General features: G+C 42.9%; 1 protein-coding gene across 2 annotated transcripts in view; it reads left to right on the forward strand.

The window, feature by feature from the left end:
- LOC106568787 (protein sidekick-2) overlaps window positions 1-20,829 on the forward strand; it is an 823,574-nt gene that overhangs the window by 434,368 nt on the left and 368,377 nt on the right. For both annotated transcript variants that reach the window (XM_045715764.1, XM_045715765.1), the window contains exons 3-4: window positions 10,524-10,630; window positions 10,978-11,125. In XM_045715764.1, coding sequence (XP_045571720.1) covers window positions 10,524-10,630; window positions 10,978-11,125 — 255 coding nt within the window. The remainder of the gene's footprint in view (window positions 1-10,523; window positions 10,631-10,977; window positions 11,126-20,829) is intronic.

The following is a 20,829-nucleotide window of genomic DNA, read 5'->3' on the forward strand; positions in this document are numbered from 1 at the left end:
TATGTTTTTGGTTGGACAGGTTTCTCAATTTCTTTCTTAGATTTTTGCAATCTTCATCAAACCATTTGTCATTGTTGTTTTCTTAGGTTGTCTGCTTGAACTGTTTTTATTTGATAGGGAAGCTGAGAGGTCAAATATACTGTTTAGGTTTTCTACTACCAAGTTTACACCTCCATTATAACAGTGAAACATTTTGTCCATGAAGTTGTCTAGAAGGAATTTGTTGTTGCCTAATTGTTTTTGGTAGGTTGTCTTCACGACTTTCCTTCCATCAATAGCATTTCTTAATATTATGCAGTTCCTTTGGCTTTGATGCTTCATGATTGAGTATTGCTTTGTTTAAGTAGACTGTGATTTTGCTGTGATCTGATAGGGGTGTCAGGTGGCTGAATGTGAACGCTCTGAGAGACTCTTGGTTGAGGTCAATGATAAAGTAATCTACAGTACTATATTCAATTTCAATTTAAGGGGCTTTATTGGCATGGGAAACACATGTTTACATTGCCAAAGCAAGTGAAATAGATAATAAACAAAAGTGAAATAAACAATAAAAAATGTACAGTAAACATTACACTTACATAAGTTCCAAAAGAATAAAGGCACTACTGCCAAGGGATGAGCTGTAGGTGTACCTACCGTAAGAGTCCACTGGAAGCCTACCATTAACTATGTACATACCCAGGGTGCGACAGAGCTGCACGAGGTGTGACCCGTTTTTGTTGGTTGTTTGGTCATAGTTGTGTCTAGGGGGTCATGCTCTCTTTCTCTCTCTCTCTTTCTGCCACTCTCCCTCTCCCTCTGTCACTCTCTCTCTTTAATTCTCCCTCTAACTCTCTCTCTCCCAGTCTCTTTCTCTAACCCTCTCTCTGCCTCTCTCCCTCTCTCTGTCTCTCTGCCTCTCCCTTTCTCTCTCTCTGCCTCTCCCTTTCTCTCTCTCTCCCTCTCCCTTTCTCTCTCTCTCCCTCTCCCTTTCTCTCTCTCTCCCTCTTTCTCTAACTCTCTGTAACTCTCTGTAACTCTAACTCTCTGTAACTCTCTGTAACTCTCTGTAACTCTGTAACTCTCTGTAACTCTCTGTAACTCTCTGTAACTCCCTGTAACTCCCTGTAACTCTCTCTAACTCCCTCTAACTCTCTGTAACTCTCTGTAACTCTAACTCTGTAATTCTCTATAACTCTAACTCTCTGTAATTCTCTATAACTCTCTGTAACTCCATGTAACTCCATGTAACTCTCTGTAACTATTTGTAACTCTCTGTAACTCTCTGTAACTCTCTGTAACTCTCTGTAACTCTCTGTAACTCTCTTATTCTGTAACTCTCTCTAACTCCCTGTAACTCTCCGTAACTCTCCGTAACTCTCCGTAACTCTCTGTAACTCCATGTAACTCTCTGTAACTATTTGTAACTCTCTGTAACTCTCTGTAACTCTCTCTAACTCTCTCTAACTCTCTCTAACTCTCTCTAACTCTGTAACTCGCTGTAACTCCCTGTAACTCTCTGTAACTCTCTGTAACTCTCTGTAACTCTCTGTAACTACGTAACGCTCTGTAACTCTCTGAAACTCTCTGAAACTCTCTGAAACTCTCTGTAACTCTCTCTAACTCTCTCTAACTATGTAACGCTCTGTAACTCTCTGTAACTCTCTGTAACTCTCTGTAACTCTCTGTAACTCTCTGTAACTCTCTGTAACTCTCTGTAACTCTCTGTAACCCTATCTAACTCTGTAACTCTCTGTAACTCTCTATAACTCTCTGTAACCCTATCTAACTCTGTACTCTCTGTAACTCTCTGTAACTCTAACTCTTTCTGACTCTACCACATTATGTTGTTAGTGCTAGGTCTGGTTCACAGCCAGTCAGTGCAGTCGGTGCAGTCGGTGCAGTCAGTGCAGTCAGCGCAGTCAATCAGTCAGTCAGTGCAGTAAGTCAGAGGTCAGTCAGTCAGTGCAGTAAGTCAGTCAGTCAGTCAGTCAGTCAGTGCAGTCAGTCAATGCAGTAAATCAGTCAGTCAGTCAATCAGTCAGTCAGTCAGTCAGTGCAGTAAGTCAGTGTGGTCAGTCAGTCAGTGCAGTCAGTCCATGCAGTAAGTCTGTCAGTCAGTGCAGTAAGTCAGTCAGTCAGTGCAGTCAGTCAGTGCACTATGTCAGTCAGTGCAGTCAGTCAGTCACTCAGTCAGTCAGACCCCCTCCCTGCTAATCATTCACCACCAGTACTGATCAAAGAGACTAGAATGGAATAAAATGAACCAGGGAATCAGCTGTCCGGTTCAATAACAACGCAGGGAATCAGCTAGCACCCCTCAAATCGCAAAGTACGGAATGTTTATCCTTCCAATAGCAACACACAGAACCAGCTACACTACAATAGCACTGCATAGCGACACACACAGACAGAAACTTCTCACTGGGAAGCTTTATTAACCAGGCCAATTAAATGACTGGGACACAGCCAGCCAGCTAGTGAGCTAAATCTCAGAGGATTTAACTCCTACACATCATTTAACATGAATGGCCCTCTGTCTGGAGAGCCTGGAGTTATGGAGTGAATAACCTACAGTAAAGACAGTGGATGCATCCCAAATGGCATTCCCTATGGGCCTTGGTCAAACGTAGTGCACTATAAAGGGAATAGGGTGCCAATTGGGACGTAGCCAGTGTTAATGTGATGCCACTCCTCCTGAGGGATCATGGGTCTAACAGTGGCTGCTTAGTGACTCCTATCAGTCAAAGGGTTGGACTCTGTCCACAGACGATGCAATCGCCATCGCACTGCACACTGCCCTATCCCATCTGGACAAGAGGAATACCTATGTAAGAATGATGTTCATTGATTATAGCGCAGCTTTCAACACCATAGTACCCTACAAGCTCATTATTAAGGTCGATGCCCTGGGTCTGAACCCCACCCTGTGCAACTGGGTCCTGGACTTCCTGACAGGCCAACCCCAGGTGGTGAAGGTAGGAAACAACACCTCCACTTTGCTGATCCTCAACACTGGGGCCCCACAAGGGTGCGTGCTCAGCCCCCTCCTGTACTCCCTGTTCACCCACGACTGAGTGGCCATGCACGCCTCCAACTCAATCATCAAGTTTGCAGACGACACAACAGTAGTAGGCGTGATTACCAACAATGCCATGACAGCCTACAGGGAGGAGGTGAGGGCCCTGGGAGTGTGGTGCAAGGAAAATAACCTCTCACTCAACGTCAACAAAACAAAAGAGATATTGTGGACTGGAAACAGCAGAGGGTGCACCCCCCTATCCACATCGACGGGACAGCAGTGGAGAAGGTGGAAAGTTTTCAATTCCTCGGCGTACACATCACTGACGATCTGAAATGGTCCACCCACACAGACAGTGAGGCTGAATAAATTTGGTGCAACAGCGCCTCTTCAACCTCAGGAGGCTGAAGAAATGTGGCTTGTCACCTAAAACCCTCAGAAACCTTTACAGATGCACAATTGAGAGTATCCTGTTGGGCTGTATTACCGCCCGGTACGGCAACTGCACCGCCTGCAATAACAGGGCTCTCTAGAGAGTGTTGCAGTAGGCACAAAGCATCATTTGGGGCAAATACCTGCCCTCCAGGATACCTACAGGACCCGATGTCACAGGAAGGCCAAAAAGATCATCAAGGACATCAACCACCACTGCCTGTTCACCCCGCTATCATCCAGAAGGCGAGGTCAGTGCAGGTGCATCAAAGCTGGGCCCGAGAGATTGAAAAACAGCTTCTATCTCAAGGTCATCAGACTGTTAAATAGCCACCACTAGCTGGCTTCCACCCAGTTACGCAACCTGCAACTTAGAGGCTGCTGTCCTATAGACTTGGAATCACTGGCCACTTTAATAATGGAATACTAGTCACTTTAATAATGTTCACATACTGCTTAACTAATCTCAAATGTACACTACCATTCAAAAGTTTGGGGTCACTTAGAAATGTCATTTTTTTGTCATTTTTTGTCCATTACAATAACATGAAATTGATCAGAAATACAGTGTAGACATTGTTAGTTGTAAATGACTATTGTAGCTGGAAACAGCTGATTTTTTTTTTATGGAATATCTAAATAGGCGTACAGAGGCCCATTATCAGCAACCGTCACTCCTGTGTTCCAGAGGCACGTTGTGTTAGCTAATCCAAGTGTATCCTTTTAAATGGCTAATTGATCATTAGAAAACCCTTTTGCAATTATGTTAGCAAAACACCAGTCTCAAAATCAACAGTGAGGAGGCGACTCTGGGATGCTGGCCTTCTAGGCAGTGTTGTAAAGAAAAAAGCCATATCTCAGACTGGCCAATAAAAAGAAAAGATTAAGATGGGCAAAAGAACCCAGACACTGGACAAGGCCAGCATCCCAGAGTCGCCTCTTCACTGTTGAAGTTGAGACTGGTGTTTTGCAGGTACTATTTAATGAAGCTGCCAGGTGAGGGCTTGTGAGGCATCTGTTTCTCAAACTAGACACTCTAATGTACTTGTCCTCTTGCTCAGCTGTGCACCGGGGTCTCCCACTCCTCTTCCTATTCTGGTTAGAGCCAGTTTGCGCTGTTCTGTGAAGGGAATAGTACAAAGCGTTGTGCGAGATCTTCAGTTTCTTGGCAATTTCTCGCCTGGAATAGCCTTAATTTCTCAGAACAAGAATAGACTGACAAGTTTCATAAGAAAGATCTATGTTTCTGGCCTTTTTGAGCCTGTAATTGAACCCACAAATGCTTATGCTCCAGATATTCAACTAGTCTAAAGAAGGCCAGTTTAATTGCTTCTTTAATCTGTACAACAGTTTTCAGCTGTTCTAACATAATTGCAAATGGTTTTCTAAAGATCAATTTGCCTTTTAAAATGATAAACCTGGATTAGCTAACACAACGTGCCTCTGGAACACAGGAGTGATGGTTGCTGATAATGGGCCTCTGTATGCCCATTCAAACAGTTTTAGAAATTATAGAGTGTTTTCTTTCCAAATCTACTAATTATATGCATATTCTCATTTCTGGGCAAGAGTAGTAACCAGTTTAAATCGGGTATGTTTTTTATCCGGCCGTGCAAATACTGCCCCCTAGCCCCAACAGGTTATTTTAGCTTTATTTCTGGTTTTTGTGACGCCTCTCCTTGCTTGGAAAATGGCTGTGTGGTTTTTCTTGTTTAGGCGCTGTCCTAACATAATCTAACGGTATGCTTTCGCCGTAAAGCCTTTTTGAAATCGGACAATGTGGTTGGATTAACGAGAAGAGTATTTTTAAAATGGGATATAATAGTTGTATGTTTGAGAAATTTGAATTATGAGATTTTTGTTGTTTTGAATTTGGTGCCCTGCTATTTCACTGGCTGTTGAACAGTGTGTCCCGCTAGCGTCCCACATGTCTCAGAGAGGTTTTAAAGACCTCAGGAACGTTCCTGAGGTCCTCCCGATCTGTGCAAGCCTAACATTGACCATGTGACATTAACCCTTAACAGTGAAAACAGGCTTTTTTCATCTCACAGTTTACAATGACATCTCTCCCTAGAGGAATACATTGCCTTCTCACCTAAATTCAACCTGAAGTCTATGTGGGTTATGAATGCCTTATGAACCTGTCTTCAATGACAATTCATCAGGCCACTATGAGGTCTACCTGTGTCAATTCTAAGCTTCCTGGAGCAACCAGAAATGGTTATATTCACCCAGAAGTTGTTTTGATGTACCAAACCTGCAGTTTGAAAAAGCACTGCATTCAACCCTGTGTAAATCAGTCAATTCGTAACATAAAGACTTTAAACTATGTAAAAGCCTACCCCAATGAGGATATGTGTTTACTTTCAGCTTCCTGTGCCAACCGGAAGTGCCTTAAATTGGGGTCATAAGGGCTGTTTCGAAGGGTTAAAAAGTCACATCTTTCCAAAACTTCATATGTGTGACTAGGTAACCCTCATGAACTGTAAATCAGTCATTTCTCCCATCAGATTTTCAAGAAAAGCTCACACACACAGCAACGATGGAGTGACATAGTGTGGGGCTTACTGACACACAGAGCCTGCAATAGTTACCTTTGTTCAAACTATCAAAGAACCGTCAGACCTAGAGCTCTGAAACTTTATAAACCTGTTCTAGAGCTCAAGTCGATAGTGCACAGTGAGTTATATGCCTCTAGACGGTTATCAGACCGAGAAACAGCCTCGTACATGTGCAATATCTTCAATTCATTTTGACCATCACGAAAATGACAACATTTAGAAAAGTCCCAGAGTCGCAAGACTAGGTGCATTGAAACCGCCTCGGCCCATAGAGACGGACCCTAACGTTTCTGTCCGACAGCTCATTCAAGGACCCCGTAGCAACGCCCGGAAAATGTGGATATTCAGCACCAAGCGCCGTTCGGGCTCCAAATGACCTATCGAGCCGAAACTTGGGATTCGGGGTCGCCTCAGCTAGGCCTACACATAATGTCAGAACTGGACCCGCAGCTAGAATGTAACTATGTGTTTTATGTTTTTTTTATGGTTTAAACAGAAGGCGCTGTGAATTTATGGCCTGCTCTGAAATATGTGATAGTTGGCTTCTAAATGAGTTGGAAAAAGTGGGTGAGGTGTCAGTTTGGTGTCAGAATGATATCTAATTGACTGATGGACAGTGACTTGCTGGCTGACTTGTGTCCATTTGCAATATGTTTAAACAGTGATAGACCGTCACCAAATTGACATTCTGAAATCAACACCAATGAGCGATGGAGAGGAAACAGTATCACTGCCTGGCCATCCCGAGTTCATCAGGCCAGTCGATTTTGCATTCCTGCAGTATTTTAGAGCATGTCAAATTCGTGATGGTAAATGCCCATTGAAACATATTGCAAATGGACAGCCGTGCACCTGGTGATTGGAATGGGTTACCAGGAGCACATTTAAAAAATGTTTTTTAATGCCTTTAGGGGGGTGAAAGAGGTCCACGGTTGGGTAGGGAGCACCCCCCACCCGTGCCCATCCAAAAGGGGGTGCAGCTGGTTATTTTGGACATTTTTCAAAAAATCATTAAAAAACAACCGAGTCCCACTTCTCTCATGTCACCATCGAGCGATGGAGAGTAACCACTATCACTGCCCAGCCATCCCGAGTTCATCGGGCCAGTCAATTTTGCATTTCTGCAGTATTTTTGAGCATGTCAAATTCGTGATAGTAAATGCGCATTGAAACATATTGCAAATGGACAGCTGTGCACCTGTTGATTGAAATGGGTGACCAGGAGCACATTTTTTAAATGTTTTTTTAATGCCTTTAGGGGGGAGCAAGGGGTCTACGGTTGGGTGAGTGGTCATTTTGGACGTTTTTCAAAAAATCGTTAAAAAACAAGAGTCCCACTTCTCCCTCATCATACATGACAAATAGACCATCTAGGTTGATTCATGGCTTAACATAGTGCTATATATCATTTGGGCAGTATAAATGCCATTTGGACATGGTTCACTGACTTTTGACTTCGACTTCCTATGATATCATATTGCAAATGGACAAAACATCCTGATTTGGCACTTTCAATACTTTCATATTGTGTTTGGACATTTCTTATGGCATTTGGCAGTGGTTCACTGACGGTTGACTTTGACTTTTGACCTTCTATGAAATCATATTGCAAATGGACAAAACATATGCCTTATGGACAAGTTAATAACAATATGACAATAAAATATGACAAAAGTATGTTCATACAGTTGTTATACATGTATAAATTACAAAAACATTGAAAGAATTTCAAAAAACGGTCCAGAAAGCACTTTTTTAATCAGGAAAAAATATCAAATGTTCTAAATTTGACCCTTGTGTCTTGACTTGATGTGCATTTGCAATATTAACATTTACTGTGGAGCGCGCTCGCCATCTATTGGATTTTTGCTGTGTGACACTTGGCATTTGCCATATGACATTTGCAATAAGTTTTGAATGAAACGGCGTCCATTTGAGTGGTATTGTACATCGTGTTTCTGTTTCATACGGTGCCAATAACATCCCATTCATTTTTGTCCATTTCAGGGGGGTCTTCCCTTACTTCAGATACTTACTTCTATAACTTACTTCTGTTACTTACTTCAGTTACTTACTTCTGGTACTAGTAGTTATTTACTTCAGGTACTTAATTATGTTACTAGTAGTTACTTTCTTCAGTTACTTACTTCAGATACTTACTTCAGTTACTAGTAGTTACTTACTTCAGGTACTTACTTCAGGTACTTACATCAGTTACAGGTAGTAACTTACTTCATTTACTTACTTCATTTACTTACTTCAGTTCCTTACTTCAGATACCTACTTCTGTAACTTACTTCAGTTACTTACTTCAGTTACTAAGAGTTACTTACTTCAGATACTAGTAGTTACTTACTTCAGGTACTTACTTCAGTTACTAGTATTTATTTACTTCAGATACTTACTTCTGTAACTTACTTCAGTTGCTTACTCAGCTACTAGTAGTTACTTAATTCAGTTACTTACTTCAGTTACTAGTAGTTACTTAATTCAGTTACTTACTTCAGGTACTTACTTCAGTTACATGTAGTTACTTACTTCAGATACTTACTTCAGATACTTACTTCTGTTACTCAGCTACTTGTAGTTACTTAATTCAGTTACTTACTTCAGTTACTAGTAGTTACTTACTTCAGTTACTTACTTCAGTTACTGGTACATACTTAATTCAGTTACTGGTACATACTTAATTCAGTTACTAGTAGTTACTTAATTCAGTTACTAGTAGTTACTTACTTCAGTTACTAGTAGTTACTTACTTCAGATACTTACTTCAGTTACTAGTATTTATTTACTTCAGATACTTACTTCTGTAACTAGTAGTTACTTACTTCAGTTACTTACTTCAGTTACTTACTTCTGTAACTTACTTCAGTTACTAGTAGTTACTTACTTCTGTTACTTACTTCAGTTACTTACTTCAGTTACTAGTAGTTACTTACTTCAGGTACTTACATACATCCTTACATCAGTTACAGGTAGTAACTTACTTAATTTACTTACTTCAGTTACTAATAGTTACTTACTTCAGTTACTAGTAGTTACTTCAGGTACTTACTTCAGTTACAGGTAGTAACTAACTTCAGTTACTTACTTCAGATACTTACTTCTGTAACTTACTTCAGGTACTTAATTCAGTTAATAGTAGTTACTTACTTCAGTTACTAGTAGTTACTTACTTCAGGTACTTACTTCAGTTACTAGTATTTATTTACTTCAGATACTTACTTCTGTAACTTACTTCAGTTGCTTACTCAGCTATTAGTAGTTACTTACTTCAGTTACTAGTAGTTACTTAATTCAGTTACTTACTTCAGATACTAGTAGTTACTTACTTCAGATACTAGTAGTTACTTACTTCAGTTACTAGTAGTTACTTACTTCAGTTACTTACTTCAGTTACTAGTAGTTAGTTCAGTTACTGGTACATACTTACTTCAGTTACTTACTTCAGTTACTAGTAGTTACTTACTTCAGTTACTAGTAGTTACTTACTTCAATTACTTACTTCAGTTTCTATTAGTTACTTACTTCAGTTACTTACTTCTGTAACTTAGTTCAGTTGCTTACTTCTGTTACTTGCTTCAGTTACTTACTGCAGTTTCTAGTAGTTACTTACTTCAGTTACTTACTTCTGTAACATACTTCAGTTACTTCTGTTACTTACTTAAGTTACTAGTAGTTACTTACTTCAGTTATTTAATTCTGTAACTTACTTCAGTTACTTAATTCTGTTACTTGTAGTTACTTACTTCAGTTACTTACTTCAGTTTCTAGCAGTTACTTACTTCAGTTACTTACTTCAGTTACTTACTTCAGTTACTTACTTCTGTAACTTACTTCAGTTACTTACTTAAGTTACTAGTAGTTACTTACTCCAGTTACTTACTTCAGTTACTAGCAGTTACTTACTTCAGTTACTAGTAGTTTTTTCTCCAGTTACATACTCCACTTACTTAGTCCAGTTACTTACTCAGTTACTAGTAGTTACTTACTCCAGTTACTTACTTCAGTTACTTGCTCCAGCTACTTACTCCAGTTACTTACTTACTTCAGTTACTAGTGGTTACTTACTTCAGTTACTTATTCCAGTTACTTACTTCAGTTACTTACTTCAGTTACTAGTAGTTTCTTACTCCTTTTGCTTACTCCAGTTACTTACTCCAGTTTCTTACTCAGTTACTAGTAGTTACTTACTCCAGTTACTTACTTCAGTTTCTTACTTCAGTTACTTACTCAGTTACTTCAGTTACTAGTAGTTACTTACTTCAGTTTCTTACTTCAGTTTCTTACTTCAGTTACTTACTTCAGTTACTAGTAGTTACTTACTTCAGTTTCTTTCTTCAGTTACTTACTCAGTTACTTACTCAGTTACTAGTAGTTACTTAGCCACTACATTCTGTACGTTGACGACAAAGCCCAAGCTATGTGTCTGTCACAGTAGTAAGTATTGACTATGACTAATAGCTATGCCTGGTGTTTATGTGTTTGTGTGTGTGTATGTTTATGTGTGTGTGTCCATCCGTTAGGTACCTTATTCCGTCTCTGGACCGCTCCCATGCTGGTTTCTACAGATGCATCGTCAGAAACAGAGTAGGAGCCATCATGCAGAGCAGCACTGAAGTACAGGTCGCCTGTAAGTAGCTGTCCGTTGTATCTCTCTCTCTCTGTATCTCTCTCTCTCTCTCTCTTTCTCTTTCTCTGTATCTCTCTGTATCTCTGTATTTCTCTCTGTATCTCTCTCAGTATCTCTCACTCTCTCTCTGTATCTCTCTCTGTATATCTCTCTATCTCTCTCTGTATCGCTCTCTCTCTCTCTTTCCCTATCTCTCTCTTTATATATATATTTTTTCCCTTAAGGTTTTCCTTCCTTATTATTTTCTCACTTTCTTTCCTGATGACTTTCTATCGCTCTCTCCCGCTTTCCTTTTCTGTTCCTCCACCAACCCCCTCTCCCTACCTCCCCCTCTCCTCCTCCCCCAGATATGGGTGATTTTGTGGAGGGGGAGCGTTCCCAGACTGTGTCCCAGGGAGAGGCTGCTCTGATCCAGGCTCCACGTATCCACAGCTTCCCACGACCACAGATTACCTGGTTCAGGGACGGACGCAAGATACCCGCCAGCAGCCGCATGTAAATTCAGCTAACGTTACATTGTGTGAGCGGGCTGGGAGGGATGGGGTGGGGGGGGGGTGTATACGTACTGTTTACTATACCAGTTTAAACCCCCTTTCTCCCTCTATTTATGTGAACCTGACGTAGAGCTATGTGTGTGTCTGAACACTGTACTGCAGAAGCAATATCCTTCCCTTTCCACTGGAGAGCTGCTGTGGGGCAGCTTTAGGATAGGTTCAATATCTACGATGGTTTATCAATTACTGATGAACCTACATACAGCTGTCTGATACTCAGTGTTCTCACTGATCAGGGCTGTTCTTATTCAGGCTGTACGGCTTTGTGTGTGTGTGTGTGTGTGTGTGTGTGTGTGTGTGTGTGTGTGTGTGTGTGTTGTCTCTGCAGCAGGCATGCATGCAGGGATGATTGAAGGATAGAGAGATGCAGGCAGCAGGGTGTGTGTGTGTGTGTGTGTGTGTGTGTGTGTTGGGAGGCAGGGATGATTGAAAGGCAGAGAGAGCAGCAGTGTGTGTGTGTGTGTGTGTGTGTGTGTGTGTGTGTGTGTGTGTGTGTGTGTGTGTGTGTGTGTGTGTGTGTGTGTGTGTGTGTGTGTTGAAAGGCAGAGAGAGCAGCAGGCAGCAGAGGCGACAATTAGACCTGATGGACAAAAACCCTCCATTTATGACCTGCTCTGACTGACAGTATGTCACTGTGTATAGAACTGTGTGTGTGACAGACAGACAGACAGACAGACAGACAGACAGACAGACAGACAGACAGACAGGGAGGGAGGGAGGGAGGGAGGGAGGGAGGGAGGGAGGGAGGGAGGGAGGGAGGGAGGGAGGGAGGGAGGGAGGGAGGGAGGGAGGGAGGGAGGGAGGGAGGGAGGGAGGGACAGACAGTAGCTGCTTTCTTTAATACTTCAGTCTTTTTGGGATTAATGGACTGCATCTTACAGAGACAGACGGGAGAGATTTCTCAGAATCTACCTCTTGTTTAACCATCTATCATTTATCTCCATGATCCAGCAGCATGTCAAACTGACGTGAGGACTTCAGACATTTACACAATGATATTCCCCCTACGTGTCCTCGACCAGAGGGAGAAGTGGGTTCACCTAGTCTACCCAGCATGTCGAGAAACTCCTAAATGAGACCAGGGGTATGTTCCAATGGGCTCTGGTCAAAAGTAGGGAACTATATAGGGTGTCATTTGGGACACAGACCAGGCGTGGAGTGAAACATGTTCAGTAGAGATAAAGACTAAAGAGATGGTGGAATGGACAGTGGAGTGGTGAAGTACAGGTTATTCAGTGTTAATTCTCCTTCTCACCGTTCTGTTATGTGTTTGGCTGTTTGTCTCCTTAGTCTGGATGGATAGATTTCCTTTCATAGATCTCTGATGTGTTCATTAGACATGTCAGTCTAGGTAACAGCACAACCTCCTGTATTCATGCTAGAGCCTGTTAGTTAACAGCAGTACCTCCTGTAGTCATGCTGGTGCTTGTTAGGTAACAATACACCTCCTGTAGTCATGCTAGAGCCTGTTAGGTAACAACAGTACCTCCTGTATTCATGCTAGATCCTATTAGGTACCAACAGTACCTACTGTAGTCATTCTGGAGCCTGTTAGGTAACACCAGTACCTCCTGTATTCATGCTAGATCCCGTTAGGTAACAACAGTACCTCCTGTATTCATGCTAGATCCCGTTAGGTAACAACAGTACCTCCTGTATTCATGCTAGAGCCTGTTAGGCAACAATACAACCTCCTGTATTAATGCTAGAGCCTGTTAGGTAACAACAATACCTCCTGCAGCCATCAGTGTAAGGTTTAAATTAGTTAGTAATGTTCGTTTATGACAGTGAAAGGCAAATCAAATCAAATTGTATTGGTCACATACATGCGTTTAGCAGATGTTATTGCAGATGTAGCGAAGTGCTTGTGTTTCTAGTTCTGACAGTGCAGCAGTATCTAACAGCAATATCTAACAATTTCACAACATATACCCAATACACACAAATCTAAGTAAAGGAATGGAATTAAGAATATATAAATATTTGGACGAGCAATGCCAGAGCAGCATAGACTGAGATACAGAAGAATAGAATAGAATACAGTATATACACATGAGATGGGTAATGCAAGATATGTAAACATTATTAAATTGACATTATTAAAGTGACATTATTAAAGTGACTAGTGTTCCATTTATTAAAGTGGCCAATGATTTCAAATCTGTGTATGTAGGCAGCAGTCTTTCTGTGCTAGTGATGGCTATTTAATAGTCTGATGGCCTTGAGATAGAAGCTGTTTTTCAGTCTCTCGGTCCCTGCTTTGATGCACCTGTACTGACCTCGCCTTCTGGATGATAGCGGGGTGAACAGGCAGTGGCTCGGTGGTTGTTGTCCTTGATGATCTTTTTGGCATTCCTGTGACATTGGGTGCTGTAGGTATCCTGGAGGCCAGGTAGTTTGCCCCGGTGATGCATTGGGCAGACTGCACCACCCTCTGGAGAGCCCTGCGTTTGTGGGTGGTGCAGTTGCCATACCAGGTGGTGATACAGCCTGACAGGATGCTCTCAATTGTGCATCTGTAAAAGTTTGTGAGGGTTTTAGGTGACAAGCCACATTTCTTCAGCCTCCTGAGGTTGAAGAGGCGCTGTTGCACCTTCGTCACCGGGAGGACCATTTCAGTTTGTCAGTGATGTGTACGCCGAGGAACTTAAAACTTTCCACCTTCTCCACTGCGGTTCCGTCGATGTGGATAGGGGGTGCTCCCTCTGCTCTTTCCTGAAGTCCACGATCATCTCTTTTGTTTGTTTGACATTGAGTGAGAGGTTATTTTCGTTGCACCACACTCCCAGAGTCTCGTCGTTGCTTCCAACTGAAACTTGATGATTGGGTTGGAGGCGTGCTTGGCCCCGCGGTCATGGAGTACAGGCGGGGGCTGAGCACACACCCTTGTGGGGCCCCAGTGTTGAGGATCAGCGAAGTGAAGGTGTTGTTTCCTACCTTCACGACCTGGGTGCGGCCCGTCAGGAAGTCCAGGACCCAATTGCACATGGTGGGGTTCAGACCCAGGGCCTCAAGCTTAATGATGAGCTTGGAGGGTACTATGAAGTTGAATGCTGAGCTATAGTCAATGAACAGCATACTTACATAGGTATTCCTTATGTCCAGATGGGCAGGGTGATTGGTGCCTGTACTGTAGGAGTCAGTTAGTAATGTTAGTTGATGACAGTGAAAGGCAGGGTGATTAATGATGTTCGAAAACGTTAATTAGCATCAAAGTAGGCATCATGCAAGACTACAAATCCCTACTAGCTCTTGCACGTCATCTCTAGCTGACACCTTTGCTGACAGGTTTTGTATCAATTTAAAACTTGCACAAGGCAGTTCACAGCGTGGTCTATTTAAGGAAATGTAGCCAATTTATTCATTGCAGCATTTAGCTAACATTCGACACTTAATCCAGAGATTGTTACCTTTGCCTCGACTCATCAGTTTTATCCAGATCATCATGGTATTTGTAGTTCTTTATGATAGCCACATTAGCAGCTAATTAGCATTTCATTTTTGGTGGGTAAATACAGGCAAATTTCTAGATAAGTCACCTTGTCCAATAAATATTTCCATGGTTATCAAAAGCCATGCCAGAATAAGCCTACATGAAATACAGCTCTTATTTTAAGTGTTTCTAAAATCCCCTTTGGGAAAAAATGAATGGTGGAAAAACGATTGGACAGTGAAAGGCTGACAGTAGTCAACCTGGGCTGTGGTAGACAGTAATGTTAGTTTATCACAGTGAAAGGCTGACTGTAGTCAACCTGGGCTGTAGTGGACAGTAATGTTAGTTTATCACAGTGAAAGGCTGACAGTAGTCAACCTGGGCTGTAGTAGACAGTAATGTTAGTTAATTTGATACACACACACACACACACACACACACACACACACACACACACACACACACACACACACACACACACACACACACACACACACATACTGATTGTTAGTTGGTATTTGTGATACCCACACACACACAAAGCTTATGTGAGACACACAAACACACAAACACACACACACACACACACACACTGATTGTTAGTTGGTATTTGTGATACACACAAACAAATCACACAGATCGAGACACACACACACACAAAGCTTATGTGAAACACACACACACACACACACACACACACACACACACACAGTCTCCTCCTGTAGTTATCAGTGTATACAGCCAGGGGTGTAGTAGACAGTAATGTTATTAAATACAACTCCACAGTCTCCTCCTGTAGTTATCAGTGTATACAGCCAGGGGTGTAGTAGACAGTAATGTTGTTAAATACAACTCCACAGTCTCCTCCTGTAGTTAACAGTGTATACAGCCAGGGCTGTAGTAGACAGTAATGTTATTAAATACAACTCCACAGTCTCCTCCTGTAGTTATCAGTGTATACAGCCAGGGCTGTAGTAGACAGTAATGTTGTTAAATACAACTCCACAGTCTCCTCCTGTAGTTATCAGTGTATACAGCCAGGGCTGTAGTAGACAGTTCCTGCTGCTAGTTTAAGACCGGAGCCTGTTATCTACTATTCCAACTCACTATCCTGTATATAGATCAGTGTGTGCAGCCAGGGCTGGTCGTAGACTGTTAATAAAACTATTTTAAGACAGTGAGAGACACTGATAGCCAGGGGGTTTGGCTCTTCCTGTAGGTGTCAGTTCTATAGCCAGTCAATGCTAGTTTCTAACAGTGTCATGTCCTGACATACAGCCCAGACCAGGGTTTGGCTCTTACTGTGTGTTGGCTCAGTTCTCCGGTCTCTCTCCGGTCGGTCAGAGCATTAATATGCTGGGGCATGCTGCGGCTGGGCAGACTGGCTGGCTGTGTTGACATGGCGACAGCCCTGGTCCTAATTGTCCAAGAGTCTGTTTAATATGCCCTGATCAGGGCTCTGCTGACAGAAACACACTGTGTGTGTGTGTGTGTGTGTGTGTGCATTGGCGTGCATTTGGTGTGTGTCTGTGCACACTGACAAAAATACACAAACACACATACAGGTACACAGCTACAGATGTATTCGTGTCCCAGGCCTTTTTGAGCTACCAGACTGTTATAATCAGTGTGTGTGTGTGTGTGTGTGTGTGTGTGTGTGTGTGTGTGTGTGTGTGTGTGTGTGTGTGTGTGTGTGTGTGTGTGTGTGTGTGTGTGTGCGTGCATGCGTGTGTTTAAGCGTGATTTTCTTGTGTAGTCAGTTGATGATTTACCACTTTTTCGGTGTGTGTGCTAGCCTTAGAAGACGTGTGATTTTCTGCTGTAGTCTATCAGTGTTTATGGCTACAGGAATGTCCTCTACCCACTAGTATCTCCTACAAGAATGTCATCTACCCACTAGTATCTCCTACAGGAATGTCCTCTACCCACTAGTGTCTCCTACAGGAATGTAATCTACCCACTTGTATCTCCTACAGGAATGTCCTCTACCCACTAGTATCTGATACAGGAATGTCCTCTACCCACTAGTATCTCCTACAGGAATATAATCTACCCACTAGTATCTCCTACAGGAATGTCCTCTACCCACTAGTATATCCTACAGGAATGTCCTCTACCCAATAGTATATCCTACAGGAATGTAATCTACCCAATAGTATCTCCTACAGGAATGTAATCTATCCACTAGTATCTCCTACAGGAATGTCCTCTACCCACTAGTATCTCCTACAGGAATGTCCTCTACCCACTAGTATCTCCTACAGGAATGTCCTCTACCCACTAGTATGTCATACAGGAATGTCCTCTACCCACTAGTATCTCCTACAGGAATGTCCTCTACCCACTAGTATGTCATACAGGAATGTCCTCTACCCACTAGTATCTCCTACAGGAATGTCCTCTACCCACTAGTATGTCATACAGGAATGTAATCTACCCACTAGTATGTCCTACAGGAATGTCCTCTACCCACTAGTATCTCCTACAGGAATGTCCTCTACCAACTAGTATCTCCTCCAGGAATGTACCCTACCCACTAGTATCTCCTACAGGAATGTCCTCTACCCACTAGTATCTCCTACAGGAATGTCCTCTACCCACTAGTATCTCCTACAGGAATGTAATCTACCCACTAGTATCTCCTACAGGAATGTCCTCTACCCACTAGTATGTCCTACAGGAATGTTAGCTACCCACTACTATCTCCTCCAGGAATGTCCTCTACCCACTAGTATCTCCTACAGGAATGTCCTCTACCCACTGGTATCTCCTACAGGAATGTCCTCTACCCACTAGTATGTCATACAGGAATGTCCTCTACCCACTAGTATCTCCTACAGGAATGTCCTCTACCCACTAGTATGTCCTACAGGAATGTAATCTACCCACTAGTATCTCCTACAGGAATGTCCTCTACCCACTAGTATCTCCTACAGGAATGTCCTCTACCCACTAGTGTCTCCTACAGGAATGTCCTCTACCCACTAGTATCTCCTACAGGAATGTCCTCTACCCACTAGTATCTCCGACAGGAATGTCCTTTACCCACTAGTATCTCCTACAGGAATGTCCTCTACCAAAGTATGTCCTACAGGAATGTTAGCTACCCACTACTATCTCCTCCAGGAATGTCCTCTACCCACTAGTATCTCCTACAGGAATGTCCTCTACCCACTAGTATCTCCTACAGGAATGTCCTCTACCCACTAGTATGTCATACAGGAATGTCCTCTACCCACTAGTGTCTCCTACAGGAATGTCCTCTACCCACTAGTATCTCCTACAGGAATGTCCTCTACCCACTAGTATCTCCGACAGGAATGTCCTTTACCCACTAGTATCTCCTACAGGAATGTCCTCTACCCACTAGTATCTCCTACAGGAATGTCCTCTACCCACTAGTATGTCCTACAGGAATGTCCTCTACCCACTAGTATCTCCTACAGGAATGTCCTCTACCCACTAGTATCTCCTACAGGAATGTCCTCTACCCACTAGTATCTCCTACAGGAATGTCCTCTACCCACTAGTATGTCCTACAGGAATGTAATCTACCCACTAGTATCTCCTACAGGAATGTCCTCTACCCACTAGTATCTCCTACAGGAATGTCCTCTACCCACTAGTATCTCCTACAGGAATGTCCTCTACCCACTAGTATGTCATACAGGAATGTCCTCTACCCACTAGTGTCTCCTACAGGAATGTCCTCTACCCACTAGTATCTCCTACAGGAATGTCCTCTACCCACTAGTATCTCCTACAGGAATGTCCTCTACCCACTAGTATCTCCTACAGGAATGTCCTCTACCCACTAGTATGTCCTACAGGAATGTCCTACTACCCACTAGTATCTCCTACAGGAATGTCCTCTACCCACTAGTATCTCCTACAGGAATGTCCTCTACCCACTAGTATCTCCTACAGGAATGTCCTCTACCCACTAGTATGTCATACAGGAATGTCCTCTACCCACTAGTATCTCCTACAGGAATGTCCTCTACCCACTAGTATGTCATACAGGAATGTAATCTATCCACTAGTATCTCCTACAGGAATGTCCTCTACCCACTAGTATCTCCTACAGGAATGTTCTCTACCCACTAGTATCTCCTACAGGAATGTCCTCTACCCACTAGTATCTCCTACAGGAATGTCCTCTACCCACTAGTATCTCCTACAGGAATGTCCTCTACCCACTAGTATCTCCTACAGGAATGTCCTCTACCCACTAGTATGTCATACAGGAATGTAATCTATCCACTAGTATCTCCTACAGGAATGTCCTCTACCCACTAGTATCTCCTACAGGAATGTAATCTACCCACTAGTATCTCCTACAGGAATGTCCTCTACCCACTAGTATCTCCTACAGGAATGTCCTCTACCCAATAGTATCTCCTACAGGAATGTACTCTACCCACTAGTATCTCCTACAGGAATGTCCTCTACCCAATAGTATCTCCTACAGGAATGTAATCTACCCACTAGTATCTCCTACAGGAATGTCCTCTACCCACTAGTATGTCCTACAGGAATGTACTCTACCCACTAGTGTCTCCTACAGGAATGTCCTCTACCCACTAGTATCTCCTACAGGAATGTACTCTACCCACTAGTATCTCCTACAGGAATGTCCTCTACCCACTAGTATCTCCTACAGGAATGTCCTCTACCCACTAGTATCTCCTACAGGAATGTCCTCTACCCACTAGTATCTCCTACAGGAATGTCCTCTACCCACTAGTATCTCCTACAGGAATGTCCTCTACCCACTAGTATCTCCTACAGGAATGTCCTCTACCCACTAGTATCTCCTACAGGAATGTAATCTACCCACTAGTATCTCCTACAGGAATGTCCTCTACCCACTAGTATCTCCTACAGGAATGTCCTCTACCCACTAGTATCTCCTACAGGAATGTCCTCTACCCACTAGTATCTCCTACAGGAATGTCCTCTACCCACTAGTATCTCCTACAGGAATGTCCTCTACCCACTAGTATCTCCTACAGGAATGTCCTCTACCCACTAGTTTCTCCTACAGGAATGTCCTCTACCCACTAGTATCTCCTACAGGAATGTCCTCTACCCACTAGTATCTCCTACAGGAATGTCCTCTACCCACTAGTATCTCCTACAGGAATGTCCTCTACCCACTAGTATCTCCTACAGGAATGTCCTCTACCCACTAGTATCTCATACAGGAATGTCCTCTACCCACTAGTATGTCCTACAGGAGTGTCCTCTACCCACTTGTTTCTCTTACAGGAATGTCCTCTGCCCACTAGTGTCTCCTACAGGAATGTCCTCAACCCACTAGTATGTCCTACAGGAATGTCATCTTCCCACTAGTATCTCCTACAGGAATGTCCTCTTCGCACTAGTATCTCCAACAGGAATGTAATCTGTCCACTAGTATCTCCTACAGGAATTTAATCTACCCACTAGTATCTCCTACAGGAATGTCCTCTACCCACTAGTGTCTCCTACAGGAATGTCCTCTACCCACTAGTATCTCCTACAGGAATGTAATCTACCCACTAGTATCTCCTGCAGGAGTGTCCTCTACCCACTAGTATCTCCTACAGGAATGTCCTCTACCCAATAGTATCTCCTACAGGAATGTAATCTACCCACTAGTTTCTCCTACAGGAATGTCCTCTACCCACTAGTTTCTCCTACGGGAATGTCCTCTACCCAATAGTATCTCCTACAGGAATGTAATCTACCCACTAGTATCTCCTACAGGAATGTCCTCTACCCAATAGTATCTCCTACAGGAATGTAATCTACCCACTAGTATCTCCTACAGGAATGTCCTCTACCCACTAGTATCTCCTACAGGAATGTCCTCTACCCACTAGTATGTCCTACAGGAATGTCCTCTACCCACTAGTATCTCCTACAGGAATGTCCTCTACCCACTAGTATCTCCTACAGGAATGTCCTCTACCCAATAGTATCTCCTACAGGAATGTAATCTACCCACTAGTATCTCCTACAGGAATGTCCTCTACCCACTAGTATCTCCTACAGGAATGTCCTCTACCCACTAGTATGTCCTACAGGAATGTCCTCTACCCACTAGTATCTCCTACAGGAATGTCCTCTACCCACTAGTATCTCCTACAGGAATGTCCTCTACCCACTAGTATCTCCTACAGGAATGTCCTCTACCCACTAGTATCTCCTACAGGAATGTCCTCTAC

Source organism: Salmo salar, chromosome ssa03, assembly GCF_905237065.1.
Source record: "Salmo salar chromosome ssa03, Ssal_v3.1, whole genome shotgun sequence".
Classification (NCBI taxonomy): domain Eukaryota; kingdom Metazoa; phylum Chordata; class Actinopteri; order Salmoniformes; family Salmonidae; genus Salmo; species Salmo salar.